The 15,503-nt window shown below is 54.4% G+C and overlaps 1 protein-coding gene across 1 annotated transcript in view; it reads left to right on the top strand.

Moving 5' to 3' along the window:
- Window positions 1-15,503, top strand: part of MVB12B (multivesicular body subunit 12B) — a 176,237-nt gene that overhangs the window by 67,736 nt on the left and 92,998 nt on the right. The window contains exons 4-6 of the mRNA XM_062207527.1: window positions 1,653-1,749; window positions 9,624-9,753; window positions 13,490-13,612. Of these exons, the coding sequence (XP_062063511.1) occupies window positions 1,653-1,749; window positions 9,624-9,753; window positions 13,490-13,612 (350 nt within the window). The remainder of the gene's footprint in view (window positions 1-1,652; window positions 1,750-9,623; window positions 9,754-13,489; window positions 13,613-15,503) is intronic.

Below are 15,503 nucleotides of genomic sequence, written 5' to 3'. Positions count from 1 at the left end.
CTCTGCGTTCCACGCACCACCTTGACCTGCATTTCAGCTCTGCACCTTTGGTTCATGATGCACCTGTTAAATATGCTTGCAGTATTTTTATCGATGCAGTTTAGATTTGCTACCCAAGCAAAACCTATTTGTCTCTAACTCTGAGTGGCCCACCCACCTGTAATCTTTACCAAAGGGCATCCATTGATTCAACAAGTAGCTTGCCCGCGTGGTGAGAACTGGCTAGGCGTGGACTCAGAAGGAGCAGAGGTGGTTGTGGTCCCTTGCTTCCTAATCGTGAGTAGACAGACAGACGGTAACCGCCTCACCGCCAATGGTGCTTCACAGAGCTTGTAGAAATGGGATCATGAGTTTATTTTGGTACAGAAACATTCAGAATCCACACATACTCTTCAGAAAGTCATTGGAAAATGCATATTTTTTTTAAAAAGTATACATGGATTTATTATTTTCTTGCAACAAAATAAATACCTTTTAATCTCACTTTCCACGAACTTTGTAAAGTACCCCCTCAGACATGATCACAAATTCACGCAGAGGAAAACGAATGCCGAGGGCAGCACAGTTTACATGGTAGATTCCCTGCTTGACCTCCGAAGACGTTGACGCTGTGCTGGTGGAGGTCGGGCCCCGGTCCCCGAGGCCCCCAGATGGAGGAGACCCCCTTCTGGCAAGACAGGAGTGGGCACCTGAGCAGTTGCTGCCCAAAGCAGAGGGACGCGCTGAGCCGATGAGGAGCGTCTGCGGGCACGCAGAACAAGTGCAGAGAGCAGCACTTCCGGAATGTGGGCGTGCGGGGTGCACTGCCCGCGTCCCAAGAGGAGAGATTTGGGGTTGGAACCCATCATTCTTTCCTTAACTGGCTCTGAGTAGAGAGCGGGGCCTCTAGGCTGCAAATTACTCTGAAGATTTTCGTGAACTCTCCAAGGTGGCCCCTCGAGTTGCATGTTACGAGGCAGATACCCTTAGAGCTCGTTTCCAACTCAAGTGCAGGCATGTTTGCAACGTTCCAGGAGGTGCACTGTCTTCGGGAGCTGTTTTTACACCAGTTAGGAAAACTGTGCACTGTGGACCCTGCGTTACCACCACTAACCGGGAGCTCTTAGGGGGCCTTGTGTGTGTCATTTCAGAAGATGAGCACCACTGAGACAGCAGGCTTCCACTCTGCGTTACTTTATGATTCTTGCGGTTCTGTAAGCCGCATCTAGCAGCCAGAATACGCGTCAGAATGCAGACCGGCGATCGCTCAGGATTGGCTCCCGTGAAGTTTAGCTCCCGATGCTCCCCCTCCAGAAGTCTGCTCTTTCTGGCACCTGAGGCTCAGGGCTGATGGCAGCTGGGTCTAGGGCCGAGTGTGCACCGCCGCCCTCTGCCTGGCCGTGGCCACGGCATCTCCGGGGTTGCGTGTCCGTTGAGCCAAGGCCACGTCTGAGTGAGTGGCTTTGAGGTTCTGCAGATGAAGCTCCTTCCTGGGAGCCACTCGAGTCCCCGTGTAACTGCTGAGGAACATCAAATGTCACCTCCTCTAATTAACCTGCTGTCGCGGAGCTGCGCGAGTCATTGTGTTAAATATGCATCTCGAAGCCAGGATGGCAAGCCTACCACAGGCGTGCTCACATTAATAGTCTGTATGTCTCTGCTTTCCTCCCCAGAGCCATCTGGGGAACGTGTTGGTGGATATGAAGCTCATTGACATCAAGGACACGCTGCCTGTGGGCTTCATCCCGATTCAGGAGACGGTGGACACACGTGAGTCCCCCCAGTGCTGCCCGTCACAGCACTCTCCTTCTGGGGGTATTGCTACGGTCTTCGGTGTTGCGTTTTTCTTGGGAGCGTTTTAGGAGCCCTCCCTGTGTGCCTGTGGGTAAGGCCCACTGCTTTTGACATGGGTCCGAGTTGTCCTCCGTGTTGTGAGCAGTGCGCTGCGGGCAGCATGCAAGTGAGCAGAGGATCCCTTCCGTAGGCCGGCGCTCCCTGCTGAATCGGCTCACGCTGAACTGAACACTGGGACCCAGCAGAGTTGGTCTTTAGTCGTCTCCCCGTGCTGCCGAACCCTAGCTTGGCACGAGACCCACAGGCAAGAAAGAAAAAAGGCCGTGCAGGGTGCTGGGGGAGTACAAGTGCAATGATGTCTCTCAGAGAGAGTGAGGGCAGGTGCCAGGGTTTAAATTAGGCCAGAAGTTCTGACCCCTGCGTGTGTGACAGATTGGGGCACCGTGAGGACCCTGGAGTCTGGGGCCTGGCCCCACAGTTCCGAGAGTGGTGGTGGTGGTAGGGAGCCGGGCTGGGAAGCCTCAGGGGAGCCTGGCCTCTGCATTTTGCTGCAATACAACCCAACTTGTTTTATTTTTAATTACTTGTTAGCCAACAGCGAAGCAGTGAGTGGAAGCAGGCACAGAGTCCTTTGTCTCGGGCACGGTTCGTCTGTGAAGTGCAGCATCCCAGTCTTTGTCGCCGCACTGCCTTCTGTTCTGAACCCACTGTTTGCTGTTTTCTTGCTAGCATTTCACACAAGCCAGACTTTCCGTATCCGTACAGACCCTGTGTAGCTGTTGTTTTAATGAGAAAGGCAGTTCCTACCGTGTGGCAGGTTTCTGTTTTCTCAGTAGCCGCTCACTTCTGGAGGCTGGGTTGCTGTTAGGTGTTCATTGTTTTGGGTGCTGGCAGAGAGACAGGAGCTGAGGTTACCGGGAGCTCACGTCACGCCAGTCCCTGTCACCAGTGCTTTACCCGAAGACCGCTCTTCAGAGATAGGTATTGCTGCACCCATTTCACACAGGGGAAAAGTGAGGCACCGTAACTCCCTAGGGATTTACGAACTCAGAAGCTGGGGAGCATCTGTCCCAGCCACACTCTGAGCCTCATTGCCACCCTGGAAGGTGTTATATTTGTGTATAGATTATATTAAATATAATCATATACCAGTCAGTAAACGCATTTTTTTTTTTGACAGGCAGAGTTAGACAGTGAGAGACAGAGAGAAAGGTCTTCCTTTTCCATTGGTTCACCCCCCAAATGGCCACTACAGCTGGCACGCTGCGGCCGGTGCACTGCAGCCGGTGCACCGCGCTGATTTGAAGCCAGGAACCAGGTGCTTCTCCTGGTCTCCCATGCGGGTGCAGGGCCCAAGGACCTGGGCCATCCTCCACTGTCTTCCCGGGCCACAGCAGAGAGCTGGACTGGAAGAGGAGCAGCCAGGACTAGAACCGGTCTTGAGCCCATATGGGATGCCGGCGCTTCAGGCCAGGGCGTTAACCCTCTATGCCACAGCACCGGCCCCAGATAGTATATATTCTATTCCATGGACTCACCACATCGTGGTGATTCATTCAGTTGATGGACATTGGGGATCTTCCCACTTCTTGCCTATTAAGGTAGTGCTGCCGTGAACATTCATGTATGTTTTTGTGTGGACATATGTTTTCATTTCTCTTGGGAATCTGCCTGGTCCTGGACTTGCTGCTTGTATGATAATTCTGTGTCTCACCTTTTTTTTTTTTTTTTTTTTTTTAGAGATTTATTTATTTGAAAGGCAGAGTTACACAGAGAAGGAGAGGCAGAGAGAGAGAGAGAGAAAAGAGAGAGAGAGAAAGAGAGAAAGGTCTTCCATTTGCTGGTTCACTCCCCAGCTGGCCACATCAGCCAGAGCTGGGCTGATCCGAAGCGAGGAGCCAGGAGCTTCTTCTGGGTCTCCCCCATGGGTGCAGGGGCCCAAGCACTTGGGTCATCTTCTGCTGCTTTCCCAGGCCATAGCAGAGAGCTGGATGGGAAGTGGAGCAGCCGGGACATGAGCTGGTGCCCATATGGGATGCCGGCACTGCATGTGGTGGCTTTACCAGCTACGCCACAGCGCCGGCCCCAGTCTCACTTTTTTGAGGAGCTTCCAGCCTGTCCTCCAAAGGTGCTTGTGTCACTTCACGTTTCCACCAGAGGCGCACTGGAGCTCCAGCTTCTCCACAGCTTCACCAACACTTGTTATTGTCTGTTGTTTTTAAACAATGTATTTTTGTTTGTTTGAAAGAGAGAGATTTTCCGTCTTTTGATTCACTCCCCCAAACACCCACAACAGCCAGGGCTGGGCCCAGCTGAAGCCAGGAGCCAGAAACTGCATCCGAGTTTCCTGCGTGGGTGACAGGGACCTCCTTACGTGAGCCATCACCTGCTGGCTCCCGGGTGTGCGTTACCAAGAAGCAGGGTCAGAGGCAGAGGCGGACTCAAACCCAGGCACTGCGAGGTGAGATGCAGGCGTCCTAAGAGGCACGTAACTGCTGTGCCGCAGGGCCCACCCCTTGTCCGATGACTGTAGCCATCTTGGTGTGAATTGGTGTCTTGTGTGGTAGTCCCTTGTCAGGTACACAATTTGCCAAAATTTTTTTCCCATTCTAGTTTTCTTTCCTCTTTCTTAATGGTGTTCTTTTTTTTTTTTTGACAGGCAGAGTGGACAGTGAGAGAGAGACAGAGAGAAAGGTCTTCCTTTGCCGTTGGTTCACCCTCCAGTGGTCGGCGTGCTGCGGCCGGCACACCGTGCTGATCCGAAGCCAGGAGCTAGGTGCTTCTCCTGGTCTCCCATGGGGTGCAGGGCCCAAGCACTTGGGCCATTCTCCACTGCACTCCCGGGCCATAGCAGAGAGCTGGCCTGGAAGAGGGGCAACCGGGACAGAATCCGGTGCCCCGACCGGGACTAGAACCTGGTGTGCCGGCGCCGCAAGGCGGAGGATTAGCCTAGTGAGCCACAGCGCCGGCCTTTAATGGTGTTCTTTGCTGTTTGTTTATTTCTTTATTATTTTATTTGAAAGAGAGAGAGAGAGAGACGTCATAGATGATTCTTCTGCTGGTTCACTCCCCAAATTCCCATAACAACCAGGGCTGGGGCCAGGCTGAACCAGGAGCCTAGTACTCAAGCCAGGTTTCCTGCACGGGTGGCAGGGACTCAGTTACTTGAGCCGTCACCTGCTGCCTCCGGCGGTGCGTGTTAGTAGGAAGCTGGAGCCGAAAGCAGAGCCAGACTCGGACCCAGGCGCTCTGGCGGGGTTGCCAGCAACCCGAGCAACATCTTAACTGCGAGCCAAGTGCCTACCCGTGAGGGTTCCCTTGAAACACGGGAGTTTTCTTTGGCTTGTTGTGATTTGAGTGTCATATACAAGAAACCACTCCCTGGTTCAGGGTCACCAAGTTGTATGCCATCGCTTCCTTCCAAGAGGTTCATGGTTTGAGCTCTCACAGTAACATCTTTGATCCATTTTGAGTTCATTTCTGTGCATGTTGTGAGCGAGGACCCAGGTTTGTTTTTGCCTTGTGAAAACCCATCCCGTGTCCCAGCTACCTTTGTGGAAAAGACTGTTCTTTTCCTCACTGAACTATTTCAGCATCCTTGTTCCAGCTCAGTTGGCCATGGGAACAGTTTAGTTCTGGACTCTGGGTTCTGTGTGTCTTCCATGGTGCCAGCAGCACACGCGTTGATTATTGTAGCTTTGTAGTGAGTTTTGGCGTCAGGAAATGTAATTCCTCCAACTTTGCTCTTTTTCAAGATTGTTTTGGCTGTTCTAGGTCTCGTGAATTTTAGCATTAGCTTGTCAATTTCTGCAGAAAAGCCAGTTTGGATTTTGATAGAAATGGTTTGCATCTGTAGATCAGTTGGGGTATTTGGGGGTATTTATAAATTTTGAGTGATTTCCTTGTTTCCAAATGCTAGCGGCTGCCAAGGGGCAGGTCCTCGGAGGTCTGTCCCCCGCCCTTCTCTCCAGCCCTGTTCAGGGGCCCTGTGCTTCACCCACACCAGGCTCCTCTGTGCTCTCTGCATGCTGCTGTCTCAGCTGACTGTGTTTGCTTGGCTGTTGCCCCCTCCTCTGAGTGTCCTCCCTGCATCTTCCCAGGGTGGGTGTCTGTGCTCCCAGCCGCAGTCTCTGATCCTCTTCTCCTGTTTGAAGTGAGCCCGCCCCTCTGCCTTGACAGGCAGCCAAGAGTGATGAGCGCCTGCCAGCTTTGGATAAAGATGACTAAGACACCGGCCCCCCTCAAGGAGTGGGGTCTGGTGGGAGCCTGGCCTGCGGCAGGGAATTTCACTGCCACCTCATCAGCCGGGACTGAAATCAGACAGCGGTCGGGGGCCCTATGTGCCTTTGTCACTGCTCTGCCATGCCCCTGGCGCAGCACACGCTGGGAAAGGGAACGCGCCGTCGTCAGCAGCTGTGTGAGCAGCTCTGTCTCCCGCCCCTACATCACAGTGGTGAGACGTTGAGCAAAGGTAGTTCAGCCCCTGAATTTTTAGGACAAAGTGTGGTCGGTGGTCTTGGACTGTGGAGTCAAACTTGCCAAGTATTCAGTCTGGCTCTGCCACTTAGAATGTGGGGAGGGGGGACCCTAGGCCTTGGTTTGCTCATCCTGTCAAATGGGAGAAGTACTATTTACCTTATAGTGTTGTTTTTAGCCTGTGTTGTAACCACCTACATGTTTTCTTCATGCCTCTGCAACCCAACTCTTAGTTTTGTTTTGTTTATTTAGGGCAAGATTCCTGTATAATCCCTCTAGGTCCCTGCCACATGCAGTACCCTGCTCCCAGGTGGCTACTGTGGACGTGTACTTTACCACTCTGTTGCCAGGTTAACTGCTGGAAGTGCCAGGTCCCAGTACCAGTGACAGTAGGGCATTGTGCCTGTTGTCCCCAGGTTACCAGCACAGGTTTCCAATGTTCTGTTCAGTTTTGCCATTTAATTTTCCCTTCATTATTTATTAGCAAGACTGAACATTTTCACGAGAGTTTGCATGCATTAGTTCCCCACTTTCCCCTTGTAGACTTGTATTAGTTCCCCACTTTCCCCTTGTGTTATTCACGGTTTTAAAACCTGCGCTGCTGTTCATTTCTAACAGTCGTTGACTCCTGATGGCTTCATGATGGCACAGCGGGGAGCCAGTGGGCTTGCCATCCTCCTTTCCCTCTTGGTTTGTTGAGGCCGAGTCCTGTCTGGGCCCCTGGTCTGGCTGCAGTGGGGCCCCCGGGCTCCTGGTGGGGAAGCCCCACCCTGGGACTGGGGGCTTCCCCAGGCAGACTTGCTGGGGTTGGGTCCTGGGCTCTCCCATCAGGTGCCTCATCACACGGGAGGAGAGGGGGCTGGGGGAGCCTCTTGGATTCCATCATTTCCTGGACACTCTGTCCAGGGCACAAGAGACCCTTATGGTCAGCTCCGTGTCACCTGAGAGCATTTAAGGCCCTGGTTTTATAAAGTCGACCAGAAAGATGAGACTCCTGTAATTAATTTAGCGTATAGTTTGTTGCAATCCATATAGCACTTAAAAACTGGAAGACTGTTTGTTTTAGTGAAGTGCTGTGTACTTTCTCTGTGTTCATTAGCATGACTGAACACATTGCTATTGACTATGTATAATATGTTTACTTAAAATTAGGCCTGCTTAAGCATGTGTAATGAGCGGCTCCGTCTCCTCCCCAAGTCTGCCGCCGTGGAGGAGTGGGGCCGAGAGCGAGCACCGTGGCTGCTCGCCGTGAAGAGGGCCCTCCCCACCTTCCCACCTGAGTGCAAGTGCGGGCTGCTAAGGACTTGCCCTCTGCGGCCCCCACCACATTGGGTGCGGTGTTTGGGGTCTGGAGTCAGGACATTGTCCCTCACTGTAGCCCCCAGTTCCCGCACCTGGGAAAAGACCCAGGGAGGCTCTGAGTTTCATCTCGCTCTCTAGAAAATACTGTCCGAATAACAGTGGCCAGAAAGTCCCACGGCTCTGTTTCCTCCTGTGGAACCGCCCTTCTGCTCGCTCCTGTGCTCAGAGTGAAGGTGCTGCTGAGCGTGCTTCCTTCCTGTCTCAGAGAGAACAGAAAGGCCTTGAAAGTCGTCCCGAGCAGGGCCGTAAATGACACACTGCAGGGCTGACTCGTAGTGGTGATGGTAAGATCCCTCGTGGCTGTGGTTCATTAAGCACTTACTCTGTGCCAGGCGTGGGGCCGAGTGAATCACACGTGCTGCCACGTTGCACCTGCCAGGGGCCCTCTGTGGTGGGATGTTAGTAACTGCTCTCTGCAGGTGATGAAACCAAGGCTCAGAAATTAAGTAGCTTGTCTGAGGTCATGGTGCCGGAAAACAGCAGAATTGGGATTTGAACCCAGATCCCTCTGCCTCCTGTAGTGAGTGGCTGCAGTTGATGGAAACTTATCTTTGAAACCACAGAGAAATACACCTCGTTGGTTACCATGGAGGTTGCCAGGGCACCAGCTCGTCATTTAAGACTTGATACGTGAGAGACAAAACGGCACTTCTCTCCTGGACAGACCAGATGGTTGATGGAGAGAAGTTCTTTTTCTGTGTAGAAGAACCCAGCCAATAAATGCAGGAGTGACAGAAGTGTAGAATCACCCTTGATATCTTTAATAAAAGGTGTAGATCCTAGGGGTCGCCATAGGCATGATGGGTAAAGCTGCCTCCTGCAACACTGACATCCTATATGGCAATAGTGTGTGTCCCAGCTGCTCCACTTCCAATCCAGCTCCCCACTAATGGCCCGAGAAAAGCAGTGGGGGATGACCCAAGTGCTTGGGCCCCTGCACCCATGTAGGAGACCTCAAGAAGCTCGGCTCCTGGCTTCAGCCTGGCCCAGGCCTGCCGTTGTGGCAATCTGGGGAGTGAACCGGAGGTTGGAAGCTCTGTCTCTCTCTCTAACTCTGACTTTTGATAAATAAGTAAATCTCTAAAAAACAACAACAAAACACAAACACATGGATCTTGGCAACAACAGTCCCCAGCGATGAGAATAACGCTCAGAGGGCAGTGGCTGAGGGACTTAAGGACTGAAGACCCAGCCCACACCCCGGCAACCCAGTGGGAGTGGCGGCTGGACCCCAGCCCCATGAGGTGACTGCAGGAAGACCCTGTGCCAACTGTGAGGCAGGCTTGCCCATGCCTCTGGCTCTGTCCATTTGTAGGAAGCTCAGTGAGTGAACCTTGCCCCCACCCTACCAGGAAGCAGGGAGGGGCTGTTCATGAGGCCCAGCGGCCACACGCGGGCACAGACTTTGTCTGCACCTTGGCTGGGACAGCCTGACAGTACAGGGACGCCATGGAGAACACGGGACTTGCATTAGACTGACTGCGGATGACAGTAGGGGATTTGTGCATTCTGTCTGCCATAGGTGTCTGTTGAGAAGGGGGTGAGTGACAGGACGTGGTTCCAGGATTCACTTTTAATATCCAGCAAAGCGAGGGAGGGCCGGGAGGGCGTGGTGCAAGGAAGCCAGCTCTCCACAGCCGGGCGATGGGGAACGAGGGGCTTCTTAATGTTGTTCAGTGTAGGCCGGGGCAAGTCTGAGGATTTCTGTGATAGCGTAGACAAGCAAAGAGGCCCATGGTGGGTGTGCTGCTGCCCGGGAAGTCTGGCTTGAGTGGGGAGCTGGGTGTGGCCGGGCCTTGGGAAGCTGCCCTGGGGTTACCTGCAGGTGTGGTGCTGGGAGTGCCTCCTCCTCAGGGGCTGTCCACTGTGCCCTGCGGCCCCGGGGCAGGCAGGGGTGGAGGCTGGACCTCTGTGGAGTGACGGGGCGGCCCTCCACCTCTGCTGCCAGGCGGGGGATGTGGCGGGAGGCATGGCGTCTCCAGGAGACTGACTCTCTGTGTCCTTCCCTTCAGAGGAGGTGGCTTTTAGAAAGAAGAGGCTGTGCATCAAGTTCATCCCCCGGGACTCGACGGAAGCCGCCATCTGTGACATTCGGATCATGGGCCGGACCAAGCAGGCCCCTCCTCAGTACACGTTCATCGGGTGAGTCTACCACCACTGCCCACGCAGAAGGCCCGGCTCACTCACAGGACGAGTTCCTGCGAATCCTGGGCCGCCTGCCTCTGCCCGCTTCTCGGCCTGGGCTCTCGTAGCTGCCGACTCCCGCGCCCCTCGGTCTACCCTGACCGCCCCCTTCGGGTCCCCCCATCCTCCTGTGCAGGCTCCTCTGGGTCCTGCCCCCACGCTGCCTTCCGCTCCGGCTGGGCCCCAGCTCTCCACACCATCCTTTCACTCTGTGAAGTGTTTGTGGGGCACTGTCTGTAGCCCGGGGTCAGCACTGGGTGTGGGAGTGCACGGGAGGCAGAAGTGCTGCTCTCGTCCCTGGTGTGGTAAAGGAGAGACACGCAGTGCAGAAAGCGGGCAGTGAGGTGTGTCGGATGCTGAGGAAAGCGCAGCCCGGTGTTGCCCTGGGAGGCCACTGAGCAGAGACCTCGGTGTCGTGTCGGGGGAATCCTGCCCCGAAGGGGGGGCAGAGCCTTCGAGGCAGAGCAGAACGGGTGTGAGAGAGGGGAAGCATGGTGTCTGCTGGGAACAGACAGCAGCCCAGCGTGGCTGGAGCAGGCGAGGGGGCAGACAGGAGCTGGTGGCTGTCTGGATTGTGACCCAGGCACACCGGGAAGCCGCTGGAGGGCTCCTGGTGGGAACGCTCCGGCACTTGCATGCCCGGAATTCGCGGTGCAGGTTTTGGTCGGATGCTTGTCTGCCCTGGTAAGCAGAGAGCTGCTGTGACCGGGGCCTGTTGGTGTCTCACTCACCCAGTGAGTGGCCTCGGCACCGGGCACCGGCCTTGCTCTGTAGCTCCTTCGTAGCACTCAGTACGATGGAATTCCAGATTTCACATTGAGCTGTTTTGATTGTAAGACAGGAAGCCCAGCCCAGAACAGCTTAAGCAGAAGGAGGAATTTGTTGGCTGGCACAGCAGACGAGTTCCAGGGCTGGGCTGGCTTCAGGCGCGGCTGGACGCAGGCGCTCAGAGGAGCTCTAGGACCCGGTTTCCCTGTCTTCCTCCTTGTGCTCAGTCCTCTGGGTGGGCCACAGCCCAGCACATGGATTCCCTGAGTGGAAGCCAGTGGTGCAGCCATGTCAGGTTCAAGTCCGGGGGCAGAAAGCAAGTCTGCATTTCTGATACTTCACCCAGAAGTTATCAAATTCAGTCTCATTGGTCTCGATGGCTCTAACCAGGCTCATGTGCACCCTGGTCACTGTTTCCTGGGAAACGTCATTCTCTGACTAACGAGGCCTGAGTGGAGGCAGGGTCCATAGGGTCCATTCCACTGGACTTCAGGGACTAACAGGGAGAGGCTCAGGAGGGCTACAAAGGGGTGTATGGGTGAGCGGAAGTTGAGCGTTCATAAAAAGCGAACCATACCCACCCTCAGTCATCTGGCGTCTGGGCCCTGGGTTGACCGTGTGCTGGGTGGGTGTTGGCCCCTGGCCATGCACCTTTCTCCCGGGCCACCTCGTGGACATCTTGCTCATCTCTGTGGGTTCCCCACCCCTCTGTTTGGTTCTTGAGGTCGGCCTCCTGGACTGGGGTTGTCCTCTGTTCATTTGCTCCCAGGGCCTTTCTCCCTGCTGTGGACTCACCTGGGAGCAAGCACCCTGGAGGCAGAGTGTCACCTGCACTCTTCAGCCTCAGGGACTGAACACCCTGGGGCGGGGATCTGTGGCTCCTAAGGAAGCTGATGGGTGCCGCCTCCTTGCACTCAAAGCTCCTGTTTTGCAGCCTGGTGTGAGTTACATTCTGGTTACAGTTACAGTTATGTAACCAGAATGACGGGGCAGCAGTGCTTCCGAGAAGAACCAACGGCAAGTCCCTTAGAAGCAGCCATTTACATACAGATAATAAAAACCAACAATTTAGTAATGAACTTTTGAATCATTTTTATGTGTATTTTTTAAAGATTTTTATTTATTTATTTATTTGACAGGTAGAGTTATAGACAGAGAGAGAGAGAGACAGAGAGAAAGGTCTTCCCTCCGTTGGCTGACCCCCTAAGTGGCCACTACGGCAGGCGCTGCACTGATCTGAAGCCAGGAGCCAGGTGCTTCTTCCTGGTCTCCCATGGGGTGCAGGGCCCAAGCACTTGGGCCATCCTCCACTGCACTCCCGGGCCACAGCAGAGAGCTGGCCTGGAAGAGGAGTAACCGGGACTAGAACCCGGCACCCATATGGGATGCTGGTACCACAGGCAGAGGATTAACCTAGTGAGCCATGATGCTGGGCCCTTTATGTATATTTTTAACTACAAACCATAATATGTGAAAAGATCTGATTTAAACAATTCTAGAGAATATAGTCTTGCTAATATATGTCTTGATAATCAAAACTAAAATATTATTCCCTCTATTATTTTTAGAAGGTTGCTAAGATACAGTTTTGTTTTACCGCAGGGCAAAAATTCTTTTCCAGAGGGAGACCATTCCGGTGTTACTTTTAAATAAGGAAAGAGTATTCAGTATTTAGAACTCCAGCTCACCTGATCTTTACAACGGGCACCGTGCAAGTGTTGCCCTGCAGGGCGGGCTTGGGGCTGCGCCGGGGAGCCCGGAACCTGCAGAGCCTGGCGTCCCGAGCCAGGATCTCGCGTGGCAGACTCAGGCAGCAGACTGGAGCCGCTCGTCTGACGTGACAGACCAACGTGTGGCTAACGTGTGTGCTGCAGCACACTGAGAAACTCATGTTTCGTGGGGAGAATCTGTGCCTGTGCGTCAGGGCCGTGGCGAAGCTGGGAGCTGGATGTGTCTAAGTAATCCTCGTAGAGTGGCCAAGAGCCAGCCAGCCCGAGCCACAAGCCCACAGGGCCAGGAGGGCCAGGGCCGACGTGGTGCCCGAAGCCTGGGTCTGCTCTTAGTTGCCATGGTTCCCAGAGCCTGTGCCTTGGATCCTGTGGCTTGAAGATGAACACCAAACTGACCCCACGAATGAGGTCGGCTGCAGGCGACCCCCAGCTGTGAGGGGCTGTAGCCTGAAACTGGGGCACAGTATGTGGCAGGGTAGGGCTAATTCTTCTCTGGTTAAGAAGCAGGCCCTTGGGGCTAATGCTGTGGCATAACGGGTAAAGCTGTAACCTGCAGTGCCGGCATCGGACATGGGTGCTAGTTCAGTCCCGGCTGCTCCACTCCAATCCAGCTCTCTGCTGTGGCCTAAGAAAGCAGTGGAGGATGGCCCAAGTCCTTGGGCCCCTGCACCTGCATGGGAGACCTGGAAGAAGCTCCTGGCTCCTGGCTTCGGATCAGCCCAGCTCCAGCCATTGCGGCCCTTTGGGGAGTGAACCAGTGGATGGAAGACCTCTCTCTGTCATTCTCTGTGCCTCTACCTCTGCCTCTGCCTCTGTAACTCCACATTTCAAATAAATATCTTAAAAATAAAGATAGAAACAAAGACGCAGACCCATATCTGTCAGTCCATTTCTCTGTCTCACCCTCACTGCACAGAGACTTAATGAGGATTATCATGTAATGACCTACGATGAAATAGTGAAGAGTTTCGAAGATGTCGGTAGGAGTAGGAAGGCAAGCTCGGGGTGGGGGAGGAGGCCGCTCGATGGTGTCGTCGCCCCGCTGAGGCTCTGAGTGGACACGCCCAGAGCACAAGGGCAGGCGGTGGGGCTGCTTCACCTGGGTGAGAACTGGCTCCCTGGCATTGGTTTGCTTGTCACTCAGGCCAACGCACCGTGCTAACCTGCTGCGTCATGATTTCTCTTTTCTCCTAAAGGGAACTGAACAGCATGGGGATCTGGTATCGAATGGGCAGAGTCCCAAGAAACCATGACTCATCTCAACCCACAACGCCTTCCCAGTCGTCAGCTGCTTCTACCCCAGCCCCCAACCTGCCCAGGTAAGGCCTTCTCAGTGATGCCTGCGCTGTCGCGTGGTCTGGGACACCACACGTGGTATGTGCTGGAATGGTGCAGAATCTGTGTGCAGATGTAGCAGCCGCGTGCCTGTGGAGGGCACCTTTGAAATCCAGCTAGATCTCTGCAGGAACGCAAAGACCAGCATTCCGTGGTGTGCACGTTCTGTAGGCCCCTGCAACGGCGGATGTGCAGCCCCGGAGAGTCACGCCGCCACGTGGTGCGGTCACTGGCCCTCCCTCTCTGCCTCTGAAAGCCAGGGGCTTGGCAAGTACTTACACTCATCTTCATGCTGTTTCTCGTCCCACTGAGCTACAGGGAACCAGGCCAGCAGAGGGTGGTGAGGAGGTTTTCTGAAGTCAGCCGTCGCTGCCCCGGACAGACAGCATGTAGACCCATAGACTGGTCTGTCGGCCCTGTGGCAGCCTGGCAGGCTTCAGCATCATTCCTGAGCTCTCTGTGCCCACCCAACACGTGGTAAAAAGAATCCGGTCAATCCAAAAGTCTTTGCAGAGCTAGTAGTAGATTGAGGGCAAAGAACAAGCGGCAGGGATGGATTGAGTTTGAAAGGGATCGCAGCAGTAACTAAGACAAGTGAGGGTGGCCAGACGGCGTCATACAGGCAGTGACGTAATGGAGACGAGAGCGGGTCCAAAGCTTCCCTGTGGGTCACAGAGATGAATGAAATCTGCCAGGAACGTAGAAGACAGCACAGGAGGTTCTTGCAAGGCTGTGCATGACAGCTGCCTGGAGGCGCCCTGGCTCCCAGTGCTCTGTTCCTCTCACCCAGAAGTGTGCTGCTGTAGGGAGCCGTGGCTCTAGGGACTGGGTCCTGTGGGACGCCTCCCGAGAGGACAGTCAGGTCTGCCTCGCGACAGTGTCACACACGAGGACTGGTGTGGGACAACCCCACACTCACCTGGCGCCTCAGAAGGAGTCAGTTTTGCTTTGGAATCGAGAGGCTGAGAAGCTAGCCAGCCTCCGGGGTGCGCACTGGCCGCTGAGTCTGTGTGGTTCAGGAGCTGGAGGCTAGCAGGCTGACCTCAGCTCTGCCCCGGAAGGTGCTGCCAAGGTCAGCATTCCTGGGCTGCGGACAGCTGAGGCCCATCCGCCGTGCGTGGAGTAATTGCAGGTCCCTCTGCCCCCTGGGCCTGAGGTCAGCCCAAGTGTGGGCTCCTGGCAGAGGCTGACAAGCCCGCGGGGCACTGGTCCAGCGACAGTGGTTGTAGCCACCTCCTGTGGACGTCACATGGTCTGAATAGACTCCACCTCGAGGCAGGTTTTAACTTTCCGTGGGGTGAAGAAGGTGCCAATCCTCCTAGATGGAGCAGAGAGGTGATCTCCCAGAAGGTCGCAAGTCACTGTGAGAGCAGGGTCCGCACACGAGGACAGCCAGCCGCCAGAGCCTGGCAGGGCTGGAGGGCAGCGCGTCAGAGCCGGTGTTTATAAGGCTCATATATCTTCTAGCCTCTCTTGTGCAGTTTATGGTTTACAGTGGCTGCAAGGAAATTGGATCAGTTTTGCTTTACTTTCCAAATAAAACAAATGTCAAAATAGTCAGTATAAAATGTATTCTAATTTGGCTGAGTTAAGTCAGCCGGGGTGCAGTGGGAGAGCTGAATGCGCGTTATGCTTCCGAGTAAGGCCCACCTGTCTGCGCCAGAGCTCCTCCCTCCATGGGCGGCAGTTTGCAGGTAGCACGCACACCTGCGTGAGCCTTCTGGTTCGGCAGGGTTTTTCTGAGTTTTGGGGGAGCATATTGCTCTCCTATCCATCATCTTTGATTTTGAAAAAGTAGAATGCTGATTATTCAACTTTTCCATTGGAGACTTAATGAAAACCAGTAAGTATGGTATTTTATCCCTGGAGGCATCT

The sequence above is a fragment of the Lepus europaeus genome, chromosome 12 (assembly GCF_033115175.1).
Source record: "Lepus europaeus isolate LE1 chromosome 12, mLepTim1.pri, whole genome shotgun sequence".
In the NCBI taxonomy this organism is placed as follows: Eukaryota; Metazoa; Chordata; class Mammalia; order Lagomorpha; family Leporidae; genus Lepus; species Lepus europaeus.
Note: the sequence above shows the minus strand (reverse complement) of the source record. Positions and strands in the feature narration are given on the sequence as shown.